The sequence below is a fragment of the Cucumis sativus genome, chromosome 3 (assembly GCF_000004075.3).
Source record: "Cucumis sativus cultivar 9930 chromosome 3, Cucumber_9930_V3, whole genome shotgun sequence".
NCBI lineage: Eukaryota > Viridiplantae > Streptophyta > Magnoliopsida > Cucurbitales > Cucurbitaceae > Cucumis > Cucumis sativus.
The window spans coordinates 33,511,436-33,536,555 of record NC_026657.2 but is presented as its reverse complement, the minus strand read 5'-3'; the positions used below and the strand labels follow the sequence as shown (position 1 = coordinate 33,536,555).

The following is a 25,120-nucleotide window of genomic DNA, read 5'->3' as shown; positions in this document are numbered from 1 at the left end:
ACACACACACAAGTGTACCAAACAAATCCAAACCGATAATAATGATGGTTTGGTTTGGTTTTCGTATAAAATCGGACATCTAGATTGGTTTTTAGAAAAAACCAAAAAGAAAAAACGTTGGTTCAAATTGAGGGTTTTGTTGAAAAAATCAATAAAATAAACGAACGGACCGATCATAAACTAATGGTACGTGTTTACCCTTGAAAACAGTGGAAATAAAAATAAAATTTCTAAAAGAAGAAAGGAAGGGCCAAAATCCAAGAACTAAACGGATAATAAACCGACGTAACCGAATTGACTATCACTTGATACTTTTTATAACACTAGTTTGGATTATTAATTTTCTTGTAAAACCAATTGATTTAGTTTGATTCTTGGTTGTCTCCAAGATTAACAAAATCAAATCTAACTATCATTCCTTATATTTATTGTATAGCCTTTGCATGAAAACGTTTATTAACCAACCATCTCTCAGTACAAAATAGATTTCTTAATCAACTGGCTTCCTCTGTTCTTTGTTTCTTTTCAAATTCATATTCAAAAGTTATTTTTAGAAATTTAGTTTTATATATGCTCTACTTCTATATAATTAGTAGCTAATTTCCTTCTTTGCAGGGATTTTGATTAATTTACCATCCCTTTACAACTCGTTTAAATTCAACTAAACTTGGGGAGTTCTCAAATATATTTTAGAGGTGTGTTAATGTGTCGGGATGGGTTGTATTGAATTGAACAACTATTTAAATCTAATGTTATAAAGTTTCTTTTAACCAAATAACTTTTATTAGAAAATGAATAATCGCTAGTTCATCCTTAAAACATTCGAATTTCAATTGATTTGGGTTTTACTTGGTTAGTTTATTTAAATTTTTGGTGTTGATCAGTAAAATATCAATATAATTATTTTTATACATAAAATTAAAATTCATTAAAAACTCAGTTTCAAAAACCTATTTTTAATTAAGAGTTATTGGGCAATTATAAATTTTCTAAAGAAAGACCTAATTCTTACATTATAAATTAACAAGGAAATTAATAGCGCAGGCCTTCAATTGTAATTATATATACCTGTCCAAAAGTATACAAAAACAAAGAAACAAGATTGTTTTTTAAAAACGAGAGAGAGAGAGAGAGATGAAGAAAACAAAAAGATACAAACACACATATTGTCATGATTACTTTCAAACTATTTGTTTATGCTGTCTCTCATTTGGTTCCAGCAAATAATGACACAAAAATCTACGTAATGTATTAACAATGGGGTTATATATGATCTCTAAACCCGTAGATCTGAAATAGTAAATAACATATGATGCATATACCAATCTGGGTTTCAAATCTTTCCAATAGCAGATCAGTACTTTTTGGTCATTCCATGCACTAGATAAGTACACGAAAATCAAACGAGAGCTTAGTTATTATATAACATTCAAAATTTAAGCACGCATGGGCCATCTGCTTGGATACTGAAAGACAAAAACAAAAAAACAAAACAAAAACCGTTCATATTATTATATATACAAAATATGGTTGTTGGTGAATACAACAATAGAGATAGGGGGAAGGGGTATATTAAAAAGAAAGAACTTGATGTGATTGAAAGGAGAGAAGACACAAAATAAAAAATGGATTCTAAGTGTAAGCAATGGATAATATCAATACTATTATTGGTGGGAGTAATTCTGTGTTCAAGAATAGAGTGTTCAAAAGAGAGTGATAGAATCTTGAGGTTGCCAGGACAACCAAGTAGTAGTACTGTTAACTTCCAACAATTTTCAGGTTATATTACAGTTGATGATTACCAAAACAGAGCTCTTTTCTACTATTTTGTTGAAGCCTACACTGATCCTTCTTCTAAGCCTCTTCTTCTTTGGCTCGATGGAGGTAATTAAGGGCTTCCCTTTTTCGGTAATTTATATACAAACTATACATTATTGATGGTAAAATTAAGTTAGGTGTTTTGTTGAATTAAATTAAGGTCCAGGGTGTTCATCATTGGGTGTTGGAGCTTTTGTTGAGCATGGCCCTTTCAGACCAGAAGGAGATGTTTTGATTCATAATCGCTTCAGCTGGAACAATGGTCGTTTCTTAGCTTCTTCATATAATTAATTAAAACATTAATTTTCTCTTTATCTCTTCTTCTAATTTAACTTATTTCCTTAATTAATTGTGATGAAACACAGTGGCAAACATTCTATATGTTGAATCTCCAGCTGGAGTTGGCTTCTCATTTTCTGAAAACATCACATTCTATACCACAGTTAATGACACTATTACAGGTATATATATCAGTTATCACCTTCTTAATTCATTATTTTGTATCTAATCATTCTTTTTTATTTATTATCATAAGTAGAATATTCAAATTAAACAGTAAACCGCCCCTCTTAACAAACGCCATTATTATTTATGTCTTTTCAATTTTTTTATATATCAAATATTCCATGATGTTTTTGTTATAAATTTATAAATTTCAGCACAAGACAACTTGGTATTTCTTGAACGATGGTTCAAAAAGTTTCCTGAATACAAAAATCGAGATTTCTTCATTAGCGGTGAAAGCTATGCAGGTCATTATGTTCCACAGCTTGCAACACTCATTCTCCAATCAAAACTCAGCATCTTTAACCTCAAAGCTATAGCTGTACGTAAGTTCATTTTGAAATAGTTAAAATATGAATATATATTTTTTCAGATTACCCTAAGATATATTTGTACGGACACGTTTGAGTGTGTGTCAGTATTATATATAGAATTACTTTGGGTCAAACATATATAAATCTAAGATATGACAATTAAATCTCCAAAACTTTGGATGAATTATTGGGACAAGAAGTGGAGGCTGTAAAAATTAAACCATGCATTAACTCAAATTGTGGATTAGTTTGAAGCAATAAAGAAAATAAATAAAGAATTGAAAAATATACCTCAACATGTACTCAAACATTTTCATCGATTATTTTTACCTTTTCATGAGTTGTTCAAACATATAATCGTTATTAATTGTAGATAGGGAATCCATTGTTGGAGTTCTACACAGATTTCAATGCAAGAGGGGAATATTTATGGACACATGGCTTGATTTCAGACTCAACATATAAGCTTTTGAACAAAGTTTGTAATATTTCTGAAATCACGAGACAATCCATTCTCCACAATGTTTCAACATCTTGTTCTTTTGTTGATAATTCGGTATCTAAAGAATATTCTGAGTTCATCAACTTGTATTCTGTCAACCTTGACGTTTGTACATCCTCAACACTTTCACAAGCAGCTTCTTCGTTTCTCTCAAAACGAACTCCTCGCAAAACCCTTCCGCAATACTCGGTACTTCGTTTTTCTTTTGTTAGCTAGAAATTTAAAAGTATGAAAGGAATCTAAATCGTAACAAAGTTAAAGTTGAAGGACTGAATTGTAACTATTATGAAAGTATAGGAAGAAAGTGGAAAGATAGATGTGTGTATAGCAGATGAAGTTAGTAGTTACTTAAACAGAGAGGACGTCCAAAAGGCTCTTCATGCTCACCTTCTTGGTGGACTTTCCAATTGGAGTTTCTGCAGCTTGTAAGTATTATTAATATATTATTATTAATTTTAATTTAATCAGATGATCTTTGATCATTAATATTTATTATTCATACAATACATTAATTATTAAATTGTATATTATCCTAATTTAATTTTGATCTCAGCTAATTAAATTGACTATGGAAATAATGAAGATAAAAATTAAATTTTGTTGCAGTGTTTTGAAATATGATAAGAAGAACTTATTGATACCTACCATTGACACCTTGGGTTCCCTTGTTCACTCAGGAATTAGGGTTCTTGTGTACAGGTATTTCAAATTATTGTTATTATTATTATTATTATTTTGGTTTGAAATTAAATTACACTTGTAGTCCTTGAGATTATTTCATTTAGATTTCATTTTTTTGTTTAAGATGTAATAATATTGTCAATGATTGAATTGGCAGTGGAGATGAAGATGCAGTTATTCCATTGATTGGGAGTAGAAGATTGGTGAATAAATTAGCAAAAAGTTTAAGGTTGAACACAACCCTACCTTACTCACCTTGGTTTTACAACCATCAGGTATATATATCTATCTATCTTTTCTTGAATATCAGATTGATGATTTTTAGATGTAAGTCCTAACTAAAAGTGGAATTTGATTATTGTATTCAGGTTGGAGGATGGGTAGAAACATATGGGGAAAAGAACAGTCTATCATTTGCAACAGTGAGAGGTGGAGCTCATCAAGCTCCATATACAGCCCCTCAAAGATCTTTAACACTTATTACTGCTTTTCTTCAAGGAACCAACCCATGAGTAACATTATATCTTCATTATTCCCAAAATAAATTACTTACAAATTAAGACAAATGCTCAACTAAGAGTTAAATCAAGCTTTAATTTATGACTATATAGTCTATATATATACAGATTCGGAAAATCGATCGATTTGAATAAAGCCTTTAAAAACTTTCTGATATTTTGGATCTTTTTAAGTTCATCTTGCTTAGCTTGCTTGAACTGTGATATGTTGATCTCTATATATAGATTAGTACAATATTTAAATATATGGAGAATTATTGCATATATGTCATTATTTATAGAATGAGAATGCATGATGTGTTTCCTATCACTTTTTAGTTAAACTTTCACTGTTTCTTTTTTATTTGGGATATTATTCTTTTCATATACATCACTATATTTAATATCAAATTGCTTAAATTTTCTTGTAGGACAAAATGACTACCTATAAAATTATGATTATATAATCTAAAATGTCTAACCATATATCTCAACCATATTCATTATTATTATCTTATGTAACAATAAAGCTTGATTTTTTTTGTTTTTCTTAAAGGATCAAAATTTTAAATATACACTTTTAGTTCTTTTGAATTTGGTATTTTTCGGAAGGGTATTTGAGTTAAATTGGAACTTGGAACTTATTATGATATAAAGTGAAAGAGAAAGAAAAATATATAAACTCAATAAACTATCGCGTGTCAACCAATTTTTTTCGCTAGTCAATTAATATTAATAGTGTTAAATTAATTAACTCAATGACTTCTTACCACCATTCTCAAGATTTAGTAGAAGTGTGTCTCCAAGTTTTATTTTTGACTCAATTAAAATTTTAGCTTAAATAAATAATATTTAATTAAATCAAAATAATTAATTTGATTGAATGATTATAAATAAAAATATACAGTATCATATTGCATTAAAATTGTTTAATGCATATAAAATATATTTTACGTAAATATATTTATGAGAGTCAGATTTTCAGAATGGGTAAATATAGATTTACCTATTAATGCATAAATTAATAGGTAAATGTCTAATATTTTATATGCATAAAACATGAAGTATCAAATTCTCATTAAATCTATATTTAATAGGTAAATGTTATATTTTTTAAAATTGCATTAAAATTGTTTAATGATTTAATGAGACATAAGAGAAAACCAAATAGATTTTAACTTATTTTTAGTAATAATAATAATATTAATGGAAATGAATTTATAAGAAGAGGGAAAAAGGCACGTGGTAGGCACGGGAATAAAAGGAATGAAGAAAAAGTCAGTGGGATTTGGCAGCGTCTTGGGGGTTCCGTACCACGCGGTCTATTACTATTCTTCAAAGACAAAGTCAAGTTTCTTCGTTTTTTCTTTCTCTTTCTTTTACTTAATTACAACTAATCCATTTTCAACCTATTTTTTATACATTCATTTCCCTTTTTCTCTCTCTCTTTTTTTTTAATCCTTTACCTTTCAATTATTTCTCATTTTTATTCCAAAGTATATTCCACAACTAAAAGCTATCCATTTCATACATCTCTCTAGATTCAAACATTCTACACAAATCAATTTCATAATCCAAAAGGAAGTGAGAAAAGTGAGTTTATTTATTTATTATTTTACAGAAAAAGAAAGAGAGAAAAATGAATTAATTATATGGAAAGTCCTTTAGATTTTGGTAATTCCTTGGCCAATCCAAAATTCTTCCCTTTTTTATTTTCCTTCTTTATTAATTTCCGTTTTTTCCTCATATTTTTAATTTTATTTTCCGGTTCCCAACGCCTTAATTTCTTTCTATGTCGGTGATTTCTCTGTTTAGGTTTCAAAATTCTCACAATTCCTTTGCCTTTTGAATTTCAATCGTATGGGGAATTGGAGAAGACGATACGGCTCTGAAATTCCTCATCATCAGCTACTCAAATCCCCCAGAAACCCCTCTCCAGGTATTTATGTAATGCGCTTCCTCCCTTCAATCCTATTTCCTTGATTTTTCCTAATTTTAATCGTTTTCATTCTTCGATTTCTTGATTCTTTCTTCTTCTCATGCTTCCTTCTTCTTGGTTCTTTCATTATGAATTATCCCTCTCACGAATAATGGTTGCGTTTATTGTTCTGTTTTTCCCTTCTTCTTTTTTTCTTTTCGTTCAACCCTTTTCTCCAATAACTTCTTTGAATTTAGCTCTTGTTTTATAGCGGATTTTGATTCCTTGTTTAGGTTTGTTAGCTAATGCTTATTTTTTAAGTTATGCTTTCGATTCATTTTTAGCATTCTTAAAGTTTCCGACTCTATTGTATAAGCCTATATCGATTTCATCTTTGAAAGTGACTTTACTTTTGTGTTTTTGCTTGTTTTGGGTATTCAATTTTCTTCTGGGCAATGAAGTTTTGTAGTGTAATTACTTTGTATGGGGGGTTTTGTGCGTTTTTTTTTTTTTAATAATCCTCTTTTGTTACAGATAATTGGCACGCTGGTGTGCCGTCGTGGGAAAAGAAGTTTTGTTCATCTGTTGGGTTGATTTCATGGAAGAAGTTGTTGGATACTAAGAAGTGTATGTACCTTTATGACAATGTGGTTAAATGGAATGACTCGGCTGGTGAAGAAGCGTTTCATAATGCAAAGAGTAGGTTTTGGGCGGAAATTAATGGATTGCCTTGCGATATATCGTTGCCTGATCCTGACATTTATATCGATGAGATCGATTGGAATTGTAATGTTGACCCTGATCTAATGTTAGATTTGGAGAGAGAACAGATTGCTCCTGTTAGGGAGGGAGATGTAGTGATTGCGAGTTTGTATGAGGCTCTTGGCTTGTATCAGTCATATACATGCGTCGGATGGGGCGAAGCTAAAGAAGATCTTCAGAAACCGAAAGCAGAGCCGGGTAATTGTGATCAGAAGGTGGATGATGGACAAAACTCTTGGGAGATGAGTTCTGCTACCAAGAATAATGTGGGTTTGAGAGATGAGTATTTGAATAATTCAGTTGGTTGGAATGATTGGGGGAATAATCACACTCACAACCCCAGTTACAATCAAAATCACAATCACAAAGAATCAGACAATAGGTTTACGAATCGGATTTGGAGAACATGTGATGTGAACTGCAAAAACTCGGGTGGGAATTGGTACCATTCATCGACATTCAAGGGATCGAGATTTCATTACGATGGCTATCAAAAGGAAAATGGTTGGAGAAACAGCAGGAGAGGAGGAAGGAAGAGAGTAAATTTTGCTCATGAACCTAATAATTCTCCTGAATGTTGGAAGAATTCGAATCCTAATAGACCAGTAAACCAACAATGGTCTAGCAATGGGATAAATGGAGTCAGGAGAAACCAGTTTTGTGAATATTGAGTCTATATATTATCATTCCTTATATTCTTTGTTACCTTTCAGGTAGAAATCATATAATATACAAAAACAGGCAAACTACGTGTCGTTTGCTTTTCTTTGCGCACGGCTTGAGTTTCGGTGAGTATAGAAATATATATATATGTTCATTCCCCCCGATTCCTTTGTACAGTACAGTCTAAATGAGCAATATTGTGGCATATTTTTTATGTTGTTAGAAAAAGCTTTCCCTGTAAATTTTTACTTGCCATGTTGGTTTCTTTTTTAGAAGTTTCATGGCTTGTTCAGCTGGAAGTTTAGTAACTGAAAATGGATTCATGTGTCACGTTATTGTTCAAATTTGGTCCATTGTTGGGTTCTGATGGTGACTGTCTGTTTTTGGATTCTTTAGAAAATAATAAATAAATAAGTGTTTGATGGGTTTTGAAGCCAATCGTTTAGGTACATATAAGGTTTGTTGGTTGAATGTCTTGCCTTTACAAGTAAAGCCCTTCAATCAATCTGAATAAACTATATTATGATGGTACAAAAAAGGTTGGTTGGTATAAAAATATGATTGTTGGTACGATCATAACTGGCTACGGTTAAATTATTAGTTTAGTCCTTGAAAACTTATATATGTGTGCCTTTTAAACTTCTATCAGTATTATGTGAAAATGTGTCTTGTAATATATATTGAAAAGCACATTTAATTTCATTTAAAAAAGAGAAAGATTATTTGTTTTAAAATTGTATGTCATACTAATTCATAGATTTTCTAAGACTATACATGGAAAGATCAAAATAATCCATACACTTGTAAACACTTTTTAAAGTTCAATTAGAGATTTGGTGGGCATGGATATAGAATTTTAGGTTGGGTTTAAAACATTACTTTTTATGAGTTTTTGTATCGAAGAAAAATTTGATAATTGTTTGATTTTAAATTTTTAGTTTTTAAAAATTAAATATTTTTTTCACTTTCTCAGTATCAATCTTAGGAGAAGAGTTGTTATTCAAGTTTCAAATACAAAAATGTGTTTTTAAAAACTATTTTTATAGTTTTCAAATTTAACTTTGTTTTTTAAAATATGAATAAAAGCTAATATGGTATATAGGCTTAATTTTTAGAATTTTCAAAAACAAAAGATAGACGAAATTTCATTTTCCAAGTATAGATTAGATTTTTTATAATTGAAGCCAAAATTTGAAAACTAAAATAAATAATTATTAAAAAATATTTATATTTCTAAAATTTAATTAAGAATTCAATTCTTTTGTTTGTAAATATGGTTACACACAGTAAAATATTGAAAGAAAATATGATAGATTTTCAAAGAAACTTAAAAATAAAATAATTTAAAAAAGAATTAGTCTTTAGAAAAACTTAATATTGTTTTTAACTTAACTAAGTATTCAATTGTTACTTGCAAGTATGGGTGTGGGTTAAGTATTGTTTAAGTTTATGGACCATAGTGGTTTAAATTAAATATTTGTAGTGGTAGTTTTAGAAAAATCTAACCACATATATCCTTTTATCAACCATCAACAATTTGATTAAACATAGTTAACTAATAATTTAATTAACAATATTAAACATATATGATAAAATAAAATGTTAGAATGTAAAAAGTTTTTACTACGACATTCTTTAAATACAATAATTAAAATTTAAAAGTTGTAGAACTCGAAACATTTTATAACTCATTCTACTACCTATAATGAGCCCTTTTTCTCTTCTTTATTTTTGTTCTCTATCTTCTCTTTGCTCTCAAAAACCTATTCAATTTTCAAATCATCTCAAGATGTTGGTGGTATATTAAAAAATTTGAATTACACATGTTTTCATGGTATACTAAAGTTGCAATGGATCATGCACGTATGAATCTATATATTGTTGAAAACCAAAAGGAGAGAGAGGGAGAAACAAAAAGGTCTATATATTGATTGCCAAATGAGCCCCTTGGTTCATAAAGTGGGAGGGTTTTCCTTTTTTCTTTCTTTTGGAGAAGCAAGGCTAAAGGCTAAAGCTTGAGAACAAGGCCAATGGGACAGTGATCACTACCTCCCACATCGGGGAGTATGTAAGAGTCATGTACCTTCTCTGCCACCCTCTCTGATACAAGAAAATAGTCCAACCGCCATCCTGTTTCACAAAAACCTTTCTCTTTACTATCTTTTTCTTCTCTATATATATATATATATATATATGTATGTATGTATGTATACATGCATAACAGATTCATTTCATTGATAAAACGAGATTATGAAATCGAGACATCTACCCCCAATGGATTACAGAAACATCTCTAATTGGCCGTCCAAGCCTAATTATGAAGAGAGCTCAAGTTTACGCCAAACTTTGGTTCTACTATCATACTGATGACCGTAAACAAAATGCCCCACAAAAAATAGCTCAAAATTGATAATAGAAAAGGATAAAATTCCAGTTGCAAAAATGTCAAGAGAAAATGGTTCAGTTAAGTGTGCTAGACTGGAAAGTTCTCCAAATTTACTCATAGTTGAGGAATCCCATAGGATGATCACACTTGTTTCAGATGGGCTGGCTGAGTTTTAACAGAGTAAAGCAAATGAGAAAAAAAGACATGAGAATTAAAAACAGAAGCAGTTTTGGTTACCTTTGTTTGTTTTGCGTCCACCATGACGATAACCCCAATATGTATAGCCAACAACATCAGGATGCTTTTGTCTAAAAGTATCAACAAACCCCTTTTGCAGAAAGTTGGTCTCAAATGATTGCCTTTCTTCGTTGGTGAAACCAGCACTTTTTCGGTTTCCCTTTTCAATCCAAGCACACAAGTTCAACAAATAAAGAAAGGTAACAAAAGCCAATGGTACAAGCAACAAATGCTTTAAATGAGCTTGCATGAAGCCATGTTGCCTTTACGAAATTTGCATTTTAGTTACATTTTATAGGATTCAGATATAATAGCGGAGAGAAACTCAGAGAGCTAAATTTGATGGCTTACCGCAGGATTATAGAGGTCTATCTCCTGATGTGCACAATTTAGATCACCAGTCAAAATCACGGGCTTCGACTTTTCCAACTCCTATACAAGTTGTTAACAATAAATGTTAATACATACACTGAAACAGCAAACAATTGATTGCTTTGTTTTTTGGCACTAAACAATGTTTTACACCCCCAATCAAAATCGCTAAATTGGAGAATAATACAAAAATAATGTTTGGCAAAAATCAAAATCACCTTAAAGTGCTTTGTAAAAATGCACATTTCAAAGTGTTTGACAAGGGCCAAACATCAAACTGGTTTGTTATTCAATAATTATAATAAAGTGCCTATGATTAAAATGTGTTCGCTAAAAGTACTTATTCTGAAAGCACCTATTGACCACTCCCACAATCACACTAAGACTTTGGGAACATCCAGTGTTGTTTAAAAATCACTTTTAGAGGAAACACTAGTTAAGTGTCTCTCCCACAAACATTTTTATAGTTTTCAAGATCACTCATAGTTATCATCCAAACACTGAAAATTTTGAAGGGCTAAAGTCCTTTTTCAAATTTCACCATTAAAAAATCGTGTCAAACTCACCCTAACTACGGAAAATTGGGAATGATAAAGAAGTAAACTGAAAAGATAAAAAGGCATACCTTAATATAGTTACTGAGAGATGGATCCCACTGGGTAATCCTGTATGACTTGTGAAAACAGAGATAGCAAGGCAACAAGAAGCTTCAAATTAGAATCTATAACCATGATATCAAGAATTCATGTTACTATGCAATAAACCAAACTATAATAAAGAACCACAGTTGGGAAGTCATACCAGTCTCTTTAATCCATCTCCAGAATTAGGAACATAAACATTCAATAGAAAAAAAGAATCGAACTCCACCATCACAACCCGACCTTCACCATCATGTTCTGATATGCCTAAACCATATCTAACTGAAATTGGCTTTATCTGTAATAGAAGTTTATTCACCAGATTATAAGCACCCGTCAAGAAAACATTTTTAAAAATAAATGGCGGTAGCTAAACGTGTCTGCAGGTGGTAGTATCTTTTGGCACTGAGATAAAAAACTTGTAAGATTTAAGTTATAATGATGAAGCAAAGAGCAGCGTCAAAAGAAAAGTTACAAAAAAAATATATCATTTGTTCATAAATCAGCTGAAACAACTTACTCAGACCTTAACCAATAACCTACAAAACTATCGCCTGACTCTACAACACTTTTGTCTGGCTCTACAACCTATAGAATCAAGAAAATCATAAGTTTTTGAGTAGCTTAAGAAGATAGCTACCACGAACTGCTTCAAAAGCATTTTACTTTACAATTCGCCTATCTCATCAGACCAACCACACTAGTCGAATCAAAATTTATAACAACTTACTCATTAGACATCCAGTAGGTGATCATTTTGTCTAATTTGATAATATATAGACTTCATTTCCAAGTTTCAGAAAGCATATCAAGATAAAGCATATGCAAAAGAATGACAAAAAAATAATGGGAAAAGATCAATTTTAACTCTGAACTTGGAAAGGTACTAATGTGTATCAAATTTTACCCTACACTTCAAATTTCATCCAATTGAACCCCTTCTTCCTCTCTCAATAGTCAATACTGCCAAATCTTCCAAGAATATGGTCTTCACTTCTTAGGTTTTGTCTAACTAACTTTCAGAATCAAATTATAAGTTGAATATCAATACCATAAATTGGTCACCACAAATAGGATCCAGGACTTGATCGTGATTCATTAATCATTATATATGCATTTTAGATGATCAAGATAACAAGTTTATTTGCTATTCTTTCTTGTCTAAATATTGTTGTTCATATATGAGAAAAGGAGAATCATACCCGGGATATGATTGCAGTTCCAGAATAGCCAAGTTTAGAAACGCTGCACGTCCAGTAGGTATAATGATATCCATCCACAAGAGATTTTGTAATATTTAATATGTCCTTTTCCTGTAGGCGAAATTGACATTATAACTCAAGTCCAGTTTGTAAGGAAGAAAAATTAACATTTTTTTTTTCATGATATGGCATGTGGATACTGACGAGTGAAGATTGCTAGAATAAACAATTGAATACTTCAAATTTTCACCCTTGCTCTCCAAAAGCAAAGTCCGCCAAACCAGAAGTTACTATTTTTTTTCCTTTCCTTTTTCTATGGTAAGAAACCTATCTTTCATTGAAAAAATGAAAGAAATGGGCCTACAAAAAACAAGTCCCTACTAACTACAAACAAGAATGGACTCCAATCCAAAAGAATAACACTAAGCTGATAATTACAAAAAAATCAGCAAACCAACTTCCATAAAGAAGCATTAAACCTCATCCCTCCCATATATCATCCAAAGACATCACCACCCCTCTCCCCTTGCACAAAACTCAGAGTTCATTACGATCTCCCAAAAAAAAAAAGATAAAAAATGAATATTACATGATTTCACCCCTTGTTGCAAAACTCTGAGTTCCTTACAATTCAATGATAAAGGAAAATCATTTTATGTTGACAAATGATTCAATCTAAAAACAAAAGTCCTGAAACTTCGCCAGTGTATATAATAGAATTTACTAAATGTAGAAGTGAAATAGGAATTAATCGACTTGCCTGCAATTTGGTCTCTTGTAAGCACAATACGTCAAAATCTTCCCTTTCAGCAAGTTCCACTGCTGAAGACCCCTTAAGTAAGGCTCTTAACCCATTGACATTCCAAGATAAAATTTTCACAGATTTTGTATCCTTGGAAAGAGGTTTAGGCCTCATGATTCTTGGGTTATACGGGATCCAACCTTTTTGAGGCTTCTTATGAGCAAGAACAACCCATGGTTCATTTTGCATCCCCTCTACTCCATCCTCTTGCTTCACAATGCTGGAAACAACGTCTGAGGAATCTTTTCTCTTTCTGCTAGATGGGTTACTGCCTACAATGAAATCATTTACGCAAGAATTTCTTTTTGTCAGTGTACCGTACCAGTAAACAAACAAAGTACTCAAGTGCATGTATTGAGGTATATAAAGGGAAAAATAATGCTAAAGATAAGAAAGAGAGTTCAAAGGATAGATAGCATTACCTATTGCACCACTTGAAACCTTGTTAGATTCAGCTGACTGCCTCTCCTTTGGTGTTAGGATTTTTGTTTCAGCTTTCACAGTGTCACCATCAGAAGCTGATACATTAGAATTTCTCTCTGTCTGTTGTGTTCTATGATTTTCTACTGCATCAATAAAACCACCTACATCAGATATATGCTCAGTCTCCTCACTCATTCTACAATTCAATAGAAATCGAGGATTGTTAATCACTTGATCTATAGCTTGAGAACAAAGACTATAAACTGATATTACTTCATATGAAATTCAACTTCAAAATTAACTATATTTATCATAGTCAGCACTAAAAGTGGGGATATTTCACATATCTTCAATGGTGTAGAACACTGGTCACGTCAAGTAGTAGTGCACTTAAAATTTGGAAGTACAAAAATGCAACCTTCGAAGACAAATAATGCATACCAACTGTTTCATTCTCCACAAAGCTTTGCAGTGCAGTTACAAGATCACGCTTAAGCCCTTTGGCTAGAAGACCCAAGCTTCTGAAAAATGTGAACATAAATGATAAATAAGAAAGTTAGCTACAATTCTATTAGACGGTTACAAACTGAATCCAGAACTGGATGCGCTTGTGCTTTGAAATGGCAGCTGCAGCACACAAACTCCAAGCCAATATTCAAAATGAAGAAGTTTCAACAGGGCGCATCAAAACACGTTATTTCAAAGATAAAGCTCCCAGCACCTTAATGTCATTCTCAGTTTTTGGACCGTCATAGCCTCAATTTTCGACGGGTCATCCTTAAAACTTTGAATGTCCACTTTACAATCATGTTCCTACATGTCAAATCCATGAATCAGAATAACCAAGAGCCGCCGCATAATAGGTAAGTGAAATATACTCAAACAAGAACCATCTCACAACCTGGACAACAGTCTCATTGAAATTCCTTCGCACACTTATACCTCTCCCCGCCCTGCTAGGCTCTGAATTCTTTGTGAATAAAGGTACAGAGGATTGATTCAACCTCGACGACATTGCATTCTTTTGCAAAGGTCGTATCAATGTTGCAACTCTCAGCCTACTCTGATTGACTGCAAGGCTAAGGAAAGCCTAAGTCAGTTCAGCTGAACAATGAGCCCATTGAAATAAGAAATGAGACAAAAACGTTCATCCAAAAGTGGTGGGGTTTCTTAAAAATCCATTCCAATCTAAACGGAAGACGTTTGATTAACTATCCCTCAACTTTTATGAACAAAGATAGATGCAACAAAAAAAAAAAAATAAAATAAAAAATTAAAAGGAAAAAAAACCTGAAGAAGGAATGAAGGAAAGTCCTAGACCAGAATTGCAAAACAGACTTCATGGGCAAATTTGAGATGGAAAAGAGCATTCAGAGGGAGAAATTGGTTAAGGTTGAGAAAGTTGAGAAAAGAAAAGTAAGATATAGAGAAAGAGAGCAATGAAACGGCAAAGACGAAGAGGAAGAAGAAGAGAAGACAGACCCAGACCCAGACCCAGACCGTTGCGCTCCGCATAAACCCCACGCATTCCGGAGAAACGGGTTTAGGGGTGCTTGTGTGTGTTGATTTGCTTGGGTTGAGACGGTCAGTGGCAAAGACGTTTCTCTCGTAGTTTTTATTCGCTTAACTTTTTCATTCAACTAATTCAATTGCCGCACATGAATTTGTAACACTCATTTGTGTGGCCACGCCTGCCTATGCCTCCATAACATTCAATTTACTTCTATTCAACTTCTTAAGAAGTCCATACTATAATTAGTTTGATTAAATCAATTGAACCATAACCATTTACACATCTTTAACCTTTATAGAATAGTTTATTATATACAAATATGGTAGAGAAGAAAAGGGAAAGAAAAATCCATTATGTATATATTTTGTTGATATATGAGTTAGAAGAGGTACATTAAATAAAATGTCCATAACGGTAGGTGGGAAAAGTTGGAGCATTATCATTTATATGCTTAGTTATTGAAAAATGAAAGCACACACAAATTAATGATAATAATGTGTGTATGAATTACTAATCAAGGGTTTTTAGCTTGGAGGAAAGCAGTAAAAAGTGTCAAAGATGTTGCTGGTGAAGTGTAAGGAGCTTGATGAGCAGCTCCTCTAATGGTTGCAAATGATAGATTGTTCTTCTCTCCAAATGTTTCTACCCATCCTCCAACCTAACACCACACACACACACACACACAATAAATAATTATTACAAAAGTCGATGAATACACAAAATTGTTTTGCAATCCGTAAGTGATAAACCACAGGAAAGATATTTGAATTTAATTACCTGATGATTGTGAAACCAAGCTGAGTAAGGGAGAGTGGTGTTCAATCTCAAAGCTTTTGCTAATTTATTTACCAAAGTTCGACTTCCAAGTAATGGAATTACGGCATCTTGATCTCCACTGTCATTTTTTTCGTCAACAAATTATTATTTTCAAATATACCAAAAAAAACTCAATTGTTTACGATAGAGTAAAATACCACAATCTATTTGTAATGGATTGTGATAAACCACTATTTGTATTCATATGTATTATGACATATACATATAGTAGTCTGTTTTTGTATATCTTATATGAAAAATTTTAGAGATAGTTGTAAATTTAGCAATTAAATTCAAATTAATTAAGTATATAGCACAATTTAAATTTTTTTGCAAATATAGCAAAATTTGTCAAATTCTATTAATGATATAAGTCTATCACCGATAGACATATTACAAATATTGGTCTATCACTGACATACCATATAAAGTCTATCAGCGATAGTTTTGCTATATTTGTAATTTTTTAAAATGTTGTTATATTCTTAATTATTATTGCTAAAATAACAATCCATTGCAATTTTCCAAAATTTTATCATTTAAAATAATTTTTCTTATTTTTACTCACAACTCAAATTTAATCTTTTTCTCCTATAATTTGCTCTTATTTTCGTTTCTTTAAAAGAAATGTTTACTCATTTTATTGGCTTGTTTCATAATTATTTAAACCTAATGATTCATTTTTTTTTTTTTTGAAATTTACGTGTTTGCTTTCTTTATTTTTCTTTATTATTGTATTTTGAAATTTTTTTAAAAATAGTAGATTTTACAAAGTATTCACAACCTATAGCAAATTCTATCACTGATAGTCGTTGATATGTTATAGTAATAGAAGACTATCAGTTATAGAATCCAAAATTTTGCTATAGCTTGTAAATATTTTATCTTATTTTACTATTTTAAAAAATGTTCCTTGTATTTTTTATATACATAAGAAAAATAATTTTTAGTTAAAGTCTAAAAAAAAAGTTTTGAAGACTATTGGTTTTAGTAATCAACGCTTGGTTTCATTTTTAAAAATATAAGCAAATAAGTAGATAATAAATATATGAAAATGTGTATAAATGAGAGTAGTCTTTTTACATGTACAAAATTAAACATTCAAATCATATTAAATCATATTAGTCTAGATAATGTTTACATTGAAATATGATTAAATTGAGTTGTATAAAATATTTATAAATATATAATAAATCAAAATAAAGAGCAAAATGTTCAAATAAAAAAAACATAACTAATTCGAATTAATTGAAACAATTACCTGAAGATCAAAACTCTTATTCCCGAACGTACAAGTGAACCCACGATGTTAATGGTTGGTACAAATAAATTGGTCCTATCGTAGTCCAAAATACTGCAATAAACAAAATCAATATCTATAAGATATATCATTAAATGTAAAAAATTAAAAAGGAAAAGTAGTATGATTAAATTGGAAAAAGAAAATAAGGGGAAAGAATTTAAAAAAAAAAAAAATGATGAAGAACTTAACTCGCTGCAAAGGGACCAAGTAGAAACTCCAATCAATTGAGCATGAAGAGCTTGTTGAACATCCACTCTATTTAGATATGCATCTATCTCATTCCCTATACAAACATCTACCTTTCCTGCATCCCCCTGTCATCAAAACTCTTGGGTTGTTGATTGACCGTTTGATAACATTGAATTAAAACGTATACAAAAGTGGTGAGAGACGTAGGTGTGGTGAAATGGAAAGTTTTGAAAGATTGGAGATGAACAAAGTATTAAAAGTAAAGAAATTACTAACCGAGAACTGTGGGAGAGGGGTGGAGGAAGTAGTTTTTGCATTAGATTGCTCATCTCCTAATTGTTTGGTGAAAGTGAAAGAATGGAGAGCTGAAAGAGCTGTTTGCGTTTGATCACCACTCAAACAAACATCAAGATTGATGGAATATTCATTTATAAAAGGAGACATCTCCCGAGCAATCAAATCATTGATACTTAAACATGCATCTGAAATCTCCCCATTGATACCCTCTCTTACAATTTGAGAAATGCTACAAACTGTATTCAGAAGCTCAAATGTGGACTCAGATATCACTCCATGTGACCACAAATATTTCCCTCTTGAATTGAAATCCGTGTTGAATTCCAATAATGGATTCCCAATCTGAGAAAAAACAAACAAATGATTCTAAAGGAATGATAATAATTTGATAAGTAGTAGTAGTAGTAGCAGTAGTGTGTATATATATGACTTACAGCAATTGCTTTGAGTTTAATGCTAAGTTTGGATTGAACAATAAGTCTTGCAAGCTGTGGAACATAATGACCAGCATAGCTTTCTCCTGTTATGTAGAATTCTCTGTTCTTATATTCTGGAAATTTTTCCAACCATCGTTCCAAGAAAACAATGTTGTCTTGTGCTGTATCAAATAAACATTGAACCCAAACAATAATTTATCGATCCACATCTTCTTTATATTAATAAACATTATGTTGGAACAACGTTTATAATGAGAAAACTCACCAGTGATTTTGTCATTAACTGTATCATAGAATGTGGTATTCTTGGAAAATGAGAAGCCAACTCCAGCCGGAGATTCAAGATATAATACATTTGCCACTATCAAATCAAATCCACAAATAAGTAACATATCATTAGTAAGTAATATCATTCAAAAACAAAGAGAGTTGAGAAAAAGGCATATACACGTAATACAAACCATTGTTCCAACTAAATTCATTGAGAATCAAAACATCTCCTTTTGGTCTAAAAGGACCATTCTCAATAAAAGCTCCTGCACCAAGTGATGAACAACCAGGACCTAATAAAGCAAAACAAAACATATATATATATATTAAACCCCAAACATTTGAATACAAATTGAAAAAAGGAATTATAGAAAAGAAGAGAGAAAAGTTAACCTCCATTTAACCAAAGAACAAGAGGCTTTGAAGTGGGATCAGATTGGGCCTCAACAAAGTAGTAAAAGAGAGACCTGCTTTGCAGTTCATCAATGGTAATATAACCTCCAAATTGTTTAAAATTAACAATTGGTTGTCCTGGCAAGCTCTTGATCAAATGACCTTCAAAACACTCTCCAAATCTAAACATATTTTGTTGCATCAATAACAACATAATTAACCCAAAAATGCCCTCTTTTCTCCATTGCTTACAGTAATAATTATGCATTATTATTGTGTTAGATAGATGTCACGAACTCTTTAGTTTCTTTGCCTTAGCATAAACTAAATAATGCTCATCTACTTATATGATATATATACTTTCTAACTTTGCTTCAATGTTGATGCCTTTAAGTTGGCTTTTTCCCTTAAACCTTTTGTTGGATGGCATCATCAATAACATTGAATTTGGATTTATGTATTGATAGCGGTATTTGAGTTACCCAACAAATGTTACAATCTTAAATTTTCGAAGTTTATAAAAATCTATATGCATTAATGGCAGCTTAGATGTCAATATGAACATAATTCAACTAGTTAAAACATGTATTATCTACTAAAATGTTATAGATTTGAATTCTCCAACTTACATGGTTGAATTAAAAAAAATACTTTAATTAGTGCAACAATTAAGAGTTCGAGTTCTCGTTTGTAGTAACAATAGTTCTTCTCGTCTTTAAAATAAATTCAATTTACAAATAACTAAACATAATTATATACAACACAAATACGGTTTATGTGTGATAGTTAGGGGTGTTCGCAAGGGGATAAACTCACTCATTTCTCACACCGTTATTTGCATCAACTCCTTGGTTTATAAGAACCATCCACTTAATCCAAATCTCCGTACGAAACATCGTTCTATAAGTTGTTTCGACCCCTTGTGGTCGATTGTACCAACTAGCTAGTTGTATGCTTCTTTTTTAAAAAAAAAAAATTGATGTGTTTTTATGTTTGTTGGAAAAGTTGAATATTATTATACGTAAGTTTTGGATTAGAGCAGAGAAGCAATATAACATATATTTTGATGCTGTTTGGTTTGTCATTTTCAAAGAATGAAAAAGGATAGCCGGCGTTAATCTCCTAATGTGCAAAATAGTTTGTTTTTGTCAATTTGTTCAACCATTCTTGTTTCTTCTTGGCCTTTCATCTCTATGATCATTGCAGCCCTTGGCCGGCATTTTTGCTATTTTGTTTATCCCATTTATCAATTTCATTACAATCCTTGATTTTATTCATTTCTTTTTGTTTAATTAATTCAATCGTTAAATTTGATTACAATGATTATATGTCTTCTTTGTTTGAGATTAGTTTGAGATTATCTAGATGCATATTATTTGAAAGTAATTTTTTGAATGGTTAAAATCCTTTTAAAAAGTTAAGGGAAACAAATAATGTTTATATCGCTTAATCTTCTACCTCAATCAAAATTGTTATCTTATTTCCATTCCATTTCAGGATTCAATGTCACTAAGAAGAAACTGACGTCTACATATATGCAATTGTACGTTAAAATCTCTCGAATTAAGATTAGTTTATTAGCCATTTATTGCTCAAATTCAAACCTTCGGTAACAATCTAATGGACTAGATTTAAGAAAAGAAATAATGTTAGTGAGAGATAACATCTATGAAACCTTTGATGTGATGATTAGACACAGGTAAAATCCTGGAGTTGATAGTAAACATATGGAGAAGGGGCTGTAAGGATTAAGGTGTGTTAATGTTATTACAATGATGTTGGTTACACACAACAACACTCCATGCCATTTTTATGAGTTTTCGTCGTCTTCCTGTGTGTCATCCGATGTTAGAAGATGGCCAAGGGCGACTTTCGCCTTCTTCGGTTTTGACAGGGCTTCCTCACCAATAGTCCCATCACTCTTCCTCTTCGATTGCTCGTCCCCTTGGTCTTCTTCATCACTTTGCTTCTTTGACTGCTCAACTCCTGGATCTTCTTCATTTTCAGTCTCATTTGCCTTCGGAGAGGGTGCCTCATCTTCTCCTGATACTGTTGGCTGTGAATGAGTTTTCCCGGCTTTCCCTTTATCTTTTGGCTCTTCTTTCTTAGATGATTTTTCGTATTCTTCCAAGAACAAGCGGATTTCTTCATTACTAGCCAAATCAAGAGGGGTTTCACCTGCCTTTGTTCTAGCACTCAAATTTGCACCTTTCTTTGCTAAGTACTTAACAAGCTCCAAATACGAACCTTGCACAGCATAGTGCAGTGGGGTCATACCCTTTCTAGTAGAAGCTTTTAACGATCCGCCACATGAGATCAAAGTACGAACTACTTCTAAATGTCCTTTCTGAGATGCAAAATGTATAGCAGCCATATCATCCATGGCAGCGGCTCCAACATCGGCCTTGTTCTTGCATAGATAATTTATAACCTCTGCTTGTCCAGACCATGCTGCCAAATGCAGTCTATAATTCAAAGTGAAGGAAACACAGTCGGAGGGCTGGGATGCTAGAAGTAAGTGCTTGCTCAGTCAAGCCAGCAGAAATCATGAAATTGAAAAGATAAGAGAAACTTAATAACCTGTCAAGCATCATGCATTGTGATAAAATTTAAACATAAGGTAAAGAAGACTTTCAAGAATTTGAATACACCATTTAAATACAATCAGCATTAATAAGCCAGGGAACTCTGCTCTAGCAGAAACTCTACAAGCAGGGTTTCTTGGGAAAAAATGAGAATATATCATTTTTACTCCTTACAATTTTAACATTGAACTTTCAATTTCATCCGGTCAAACCTTCAACTTGAGTAAGTGAAATACTTTTTTAAAACAATAATTGAAAATTGCACACGAATCAACCATACCACACACCCATAAAATTGAACTACCAAATCATTCGATTTCAAAGTACAAAAATGCTCAAACTCAACCATGAAATTGCCAGAACCAAGCCACAAAATCAAGAAGGTAAAACAGCTCCCAGAATCTACAATGAAATTCAAACCTGGCTGAAAAGCATCTAAACAGGATTGGTTTACCTTGTACCCACAAAAACAGAGTACATGTAGATTTTTGAGTAAAATACTAGAAGAATATGTTGTACCACATTGCAAAGGTTCAAGAATGTGATGGACTCCAAACGTTATAAAATAAAGTCAGCCTACAACTTGGGTTTCTAGCTTAAGCATGAGTGTGCTAACTCTAGTTCAATTCCCTTTTTGTACTCTATAGTTTGAGAGTGGAGAAAAAGGGGTGAATGATACAAGAGTTTTGAGTGAGTGTTCTTGTAATTGGGATGGGGGAGAGATTTAATGTAATTGTAACAATTTTTCAAACAGTGAAGTTTTTTCCTAGTAGACTCTAGTTTTTCTTTGGTTTGAAGTTCTCCACATAAGTTCTTGTGTTCCTTAGTTTGTTGTTTTCTTTTAATTTCTCCATTATTTTCTATTTTTCCTGCGGTAGAATTGGGATTTTTTCCCCCAAACATCCCAAATAACACTTTTAGTAAGATAAAACATGTTAAGAACTCATTGAGGGCAATAGTTGACCTCTTTTAGTATAGAGTTTAATTTGATGAAACTAAAAGTTGAAATGTTAAAATTAACTCCCTAAGCTATACAAGGTAAGAAATGAAATTTTCCCAAAGAACTAGTTTTAAGTTACAAAACAACGTCTTCCTATCCAATGGCAGCAGCAGGTAAATTGAGGAAAATTTTCCTTCATTCATTTAGTGTTAGCAATTAGTCAATAAAAGGTGTCCCGACTAGCTGTGTTCGTGTTTGAGTCATTCAGCATTAATTCCAAGATTTCTGTTCATTAGTTGCAAGCAGGAATACAATTCCAAGTTTTTTAATTTTTAGAAATAATGTCTTAACATGCTTTTTCAGGATAAACTATCAAATAATAGGAGAACCAGTGCATCCCCTCCCTATTGTGATATAATGAAGTGACGAGCTAGACTATCAACAGTAGAGGGAATAATGAATGAAGAGATACAGTTTTTGTAGAGCAACAGCAAAATTCAAAGACAGTCAGTTACCAAATTTCTTTCAGAATGTTCTGTATGCCCTGTTACCCATCTCTTGACAGTTTAGATATTATCTACTCTCCCTATTAATTCACGAAGCATAGATTTCATAATAGCCGTGAGGCAAGAATCCACCCGAATTCTCACAATGAAAGCTTGAAAATCACTCATCAAGAGACAAACTAAAGTTATTGGACTCTTCTCATTAAGCCAGTGTCAGGCTTGAAAAAAACATTTCAAGGAAATTTTTTTAATCGAGAGATTACATTTACATATTGGTTTCTCCTCCTTCATGGATAATAATAGTGGAACTTTACTTATACACACACACACACATATATAGATGTCTTTTGGATTCAGTGAATATACTCAAACTCACTCATCAAATGACTCTGGTTATGACAAAACTCAATTCAATCACTAATCACCATACAGCATTACTGCATTAGATTGATTTAGATTTTTCGATTAACTTACCCTAAAATTTATAATCCAAAAAAACAAAAAACAGAACAAACCGTATTAATTTCCAAAAATTATTGAAGGATACAAGACCTAAAAACGAGTACTTGGGTGGATAATAAAATATCCTCATATAAAGATAAATTTTAGAAATTAATTTACTTGGATTTGTACGGTTGATTTAACCTAGAAACAACCACTAAGAAGCTACTTAAACCAATCTAACCTAAGCAACTTCAATTTAATTAAACTCAAACTGAGTCAAGCAAACCTATAACTGAAAGCAACCCCTGTATTTAAGTAAAGCAGAACGAAGGGATGATGATCCGAACAAAATTATTTTAAAAAAAATTATCTGCAAAAAACAATTAATAGGATGAAACATAAGGATACGGAGTCCGGGAGTGCTTATCTCTGGAATTGACAGACGAAGGGTTAGATGCCAAAATAGAAATGACGGAACTCAAGTCGCCGTTTCTGGCTGCGGCGTGAAGTTGATCGTTTCCGCCGGTGGCTCCGCCTCCGCTCTTTCTTTGAGGCCTTCCCATTTTACGGTTGCTCCTGAGAGTGAAAATGGAGGAGCTGCGAGCTGAGAAAGAAGAAGACCCATTGGACCTTTCACACCAAAACTTTATGGGCTTTTCGAGATAGGCCTCATTGTCAATGGGCTTTGATTATCTCTGTTTGAATTAGGGAAGCCCATTTTCAGAATTTTATTATAGGTATAGTCAATTTATTGAAAAAGAAATAATTAACTAAATATAGAAAAATGTGTCAAAATTTATAAAAGTCTATTACTAATAGTTGAGGTTACAAATATTGTTTATCACTAATAAACTATAAAATTCTATCAATAATAGAAGTCTATTATTTATAAACTTTGCATCATTTTAGTTTCAAAGAAACCAATAAATTAAACCTATTTGCATGAATTTTGAAACATAGTTGGTTAGAAACGTAAAAAATAAGTAAATAATTGATTTTTCTTTACCTATTTAGGGTTTAACTTTTAGACAAGGCATTTTCCATTCAACATGTTAAGTAGGCATTTAAAATGTCAAGTTGATATTATGTTTTACTTTTATCAGTTTTGTTAATGGTAAGTGACCTTTTAAACCTCACTAGTTTGATAGAATGATGTGAAGTTGCTTTAAGCATTTTCCTACAACTTGGTAGCATCATTCTTGTTTGTATTAGGATGTTTTCGAAAGTTAGAACTATTCTCACATATAAATAAGGCATTTTAAGACACATTGTTTCATTCACTTGATATTCTTTTAGTACAACAATTGTGGGAATGATGACAAGAATCAAACTTCTTACCTTCACAATGAAAATTCATGTCAATCATTGTTGAATTAAGCTCACTTTGATATTGATAGACTATCGTTCTGTTCAATGGACAATTATTTTTATATATTTTCTCAAACTACATTCATGTTTATCACAAATAGAAACATTTTCGTGTTTATCGTCTATCACTGATACATACTTATTACATACATACAAAAAAAAAAAAATGATATATGAGCAATTGATTACTATCAACAATTTATTGTCATTTCATATTTTATATTCTCTCCCCTTATATATTTACAGATAAATAAATAATGGTTAGTTTATAAACTTGGAAAATTGTTTATGTTTAGAGACTAAAACATATATTTCTAAAAGTTTAAGGATCAATATA

The 25,120-nt window shown here is 31.7% G+C and overlaps 5 protein-coding genes across 13 annotated transcripts; 2 read left to right on the top strand and 3 right to left on the bottom strand.

Annotated features, from left to right (window-relative positions):
• The first annotated feature begins 1,625 nt into the window (after positions 1 to 1,625).
• LOC101218199 (serine carboxypeptidase-like 45) lies at positions 1,626 to 4,331 on the top strand. The gene is made up of 9 exons (XM_031881737.1): positions 1,626 to 1,884; positions 1,979 to 2,080; positions 2,184 to 2,279; positions 2,478 to 2,644; positions 3,010 to 3,334; positions 3,440 to 3,563; positions 3,745 to 3,837; positions 3,977 to 4,094; positions 4,188 to 4,331. Exons 1-9 carry the CDS (start codon positions 1,626 to 1,628, stop codon positions 4,329 to 4,331), a joined length of 1,428 nt encoding a protein of 475 aa, XP_031737597.1.
• A 1,452-nt stretch (positions 4,332 to 5,783) lies between these two features.
• LOC101209753 (probable serine/threonine-protein kinase fhkB) lies at positions 5,784 to 8,097 on the top strand. 4 transcript variants are annotated; one of them, XM_031881754.1, is made up of 3 exons: positions 5,784 to 5,909; positions 6,132 to 6,255; positions 6,769 to 8,097. In XM_031881754.1, the coding sequence occupies exons 2-3, from the start codon at positions 6,177 to 6,179 to the stop codon at positions 7,665 to 7,667; spliced, it is 978 nt and encodes a 325-aa protein (XP_031737614.1). In that variant the 5' UTR covers positions 5,784 to 5,909; positions 6,132 to 6,176; the 3' UTR covers positions 7,668 to 8,097. The 4 variants fall into 4 exon arrangements, with proteins under 4 accessions (XP_031737614.1, XP_031737613.1, XP_004136680.1 ...); XM_031881753.1 differs by having other exon boundaries at positions 5,855 to 5,990; XM_004136632.3 differs by lacking the exon at positions 5,784 to 5,909 and having other exon boundaries at positions 6,033 to 6,255.
• Positions 8,098 to 9,438: 1,341 nt separating this feature from the next.
• LOC101209509 (DNA-(apurinic or apyrimidinic site) lyase, chloroplastic) lies at positions 9,439 to 15,370 on the bottom strand. Of its 6 annotated transcripts, none has more exons than XM_031883506.1 (13): positions 15,205 to 15,370; positions 15,013 to 15,059; positions 14,624 to 14,801; positions 14,444 to 14,535; positions 14,164 to 14,243; positions 13,722 to 13,865; positions 13,258 to 13,571; positions 12,498 to 12,608; positions 11,456 to 11,593; positions 11,280 to 11,327; positions 10,634 to 10,714; positions 10,283 to 10,442; positions 9,439 to 9,789 (listed from the first exon to the last, which is right to left on the bottom strand). In XM_031883506.1, exons 1-13 carry the CDS (start codon positions 15,235 to 15,237, stop codon positions 9,668 to 9,670), a joined length of 1,548 nt encoding a protein of 515 aa, XP_031739366.1. In that variant the 5' UTR covers positions 15,238 to 15,370; the 3' UTR covers positions 9,439 to 9,667. The 6 variants fall into 6 exon arrangements, with proteins under 6 accessions (XP_031739366.1, XP_011652215.1, XP_031739368.1 ...); XM_011653913.2 differs by having other exon boundaries at positions 14,624 to 14,793; positions 15,205 to 15,357; XM_031883508.1 differs by lacking the exon at positions 15,013 to 15,059 and having other exon boundaries at positions 14,624 to 14,793; positions 15,205 to 15,369.
• A 373-nt stretch (positions 15,371 to 15,743) lies between these two features.
• LOC101217961 (serine carboxypeptidase-like 45) lies at positions 15,744 to 19,130 on the bottom strand. Its single transcript, XM_004136744.2, has 9 exons — positions 18,941 to 19,130; positions 18,739 to 18,840; positions 18,543 to 18,638; positions 18,275 to 18,438; positions 17,900 to 18,182; positions 17,544 to 17,664; positions 17,313 to 17,405; positions 16,013 to 16,130; positions 15,744 to 15,893 (listed from the first exon to the last, which is right to left on the bottom strand). The coding sequence occupies exons 1-9, from the start codon at positions 19,128 to 19,130 to the stop codon at positions 15,750 to 15,752; spliced, it is 1,311 nt and encodes a 436-aa protein (XP_004136792.1). The 3' UTR covers positions 15,744 to 15,749.
• Positions 19,131 to 20,545: 1,415 nt separating this feature from the next.
• LOC101209264 (putative ankyrin repeat protein RF_0381) lies at positions 20,546 to 24,039 on the bottom strand. Its single transcript, XM_004136630.3, has 2 exons — positions 23,824 to 24,039; positions 20,546 to 21,405 (listed from the first exon to the last, which is right to left on the bottom strand). The coding sequence occupies exons 1-2, from the start codon at positions 23,976 to 23,978 to the stop codon at positions 20,751 to 20,753; spliced, it is 810 nt and encodes a 269-aa protein (XP_004136678.1). The 5' UTR covers positions 23,979 to 24,039; the 3' UTR covers positions 20,546 to 20,750.
• Positions 24,040 to 25,120: the final 1,081 nt, after the last annotated feature.

Bases quoted from the DNA above. Each gene is read 5' to 3' on its own strand.
- LOC101218199 (XM_031881737.1), top strand. From the start codon at position 1,626: ATGGATTCTAAGTGTAAGCAATGGATAATATCAATACTATTATTGGTG. The intron at 2,081-2,183 runs GTCGTTTCTTAG...GATGAAACACAG, and splicing joins TCGCTTCAGCTGGAACAATG to TGGCAAACATTCTATATGTT. The intron at 2,645-3,009 runs GTACGTAAGTTC...TATTAATTGTAG, and splicing joins TTAACCTCAAAGCTATAGCT to ATAGGGAATCCATTGTTGGA.
- LOC101209753 (XM_031881754.1), top strand. From the start codon at position 6,177: ATGGGGAATTGGAGAAGACGATACGGCTCTGAAATTCCTCATCATCAG. The intron at 6,256-6,768 runs GTATTTATGTAA...CTTTTGTTACAG, and splicing joins CCCCAGAAACCCCTCTCCAG to ATAATTGGCACGCTGGTGTG.
- LOC101209509 (XM_031883506.1), bottom strand. From the start codon at position 15,237: ATGCGGAGCGCAACGGTCTGGGTCTGGGTCTGG. The intron at 14,536-14,623 runs GTTGTGAGATGG...TTTGACATGTAG, and splicing joins TCAATGAGACTGTTGTCCAG to GAACATGATTGTAAAGTGGA. The intron at 11,328-11,455 runs GTATGACTTCCC...TGTTTTCACAAG, and splicing joins GAGATGGATTAAAGAGACTG to TCATACAGGATTACCCAGTG.
- LOC101217961 (XM_004136744.2), bottom strand. From the start codon at position 19,130: ATGTTTAGATTTGGAGAGTGTTTTGAAGGTCATTTGATCAAGAGCTTG. The intron at 18,183-18,274 runs GTAAGTCATATA...GTTTTTTCTCAG, and splicing joins TTAAACTCAAAGCAATTGCT to ATTGGGAATCCATTATTGGA. The intron at 15,894-16,012 runs GTAATTAAATTC...GTGTGGTGTTAG, and splicing joins CTTGGTTTCACAATCATCAG to GTTGGAGGATGGGTAGAAAC.
- LOC101209264 (XM_004136630.3), bottom strand. From the start codon at position 23,978: ATGGGAAGGCCTCAAAGAAAGAGCGGAGGCGGAGCCACCGGCGGAAAC. The intron at 21,406-23,823 runs GTATCCTTATGT...TTTGAATTATAG, and splicing joins GATAAGCACTCCCGGACTCC to ACTGCATTTGGCAGCATGGT.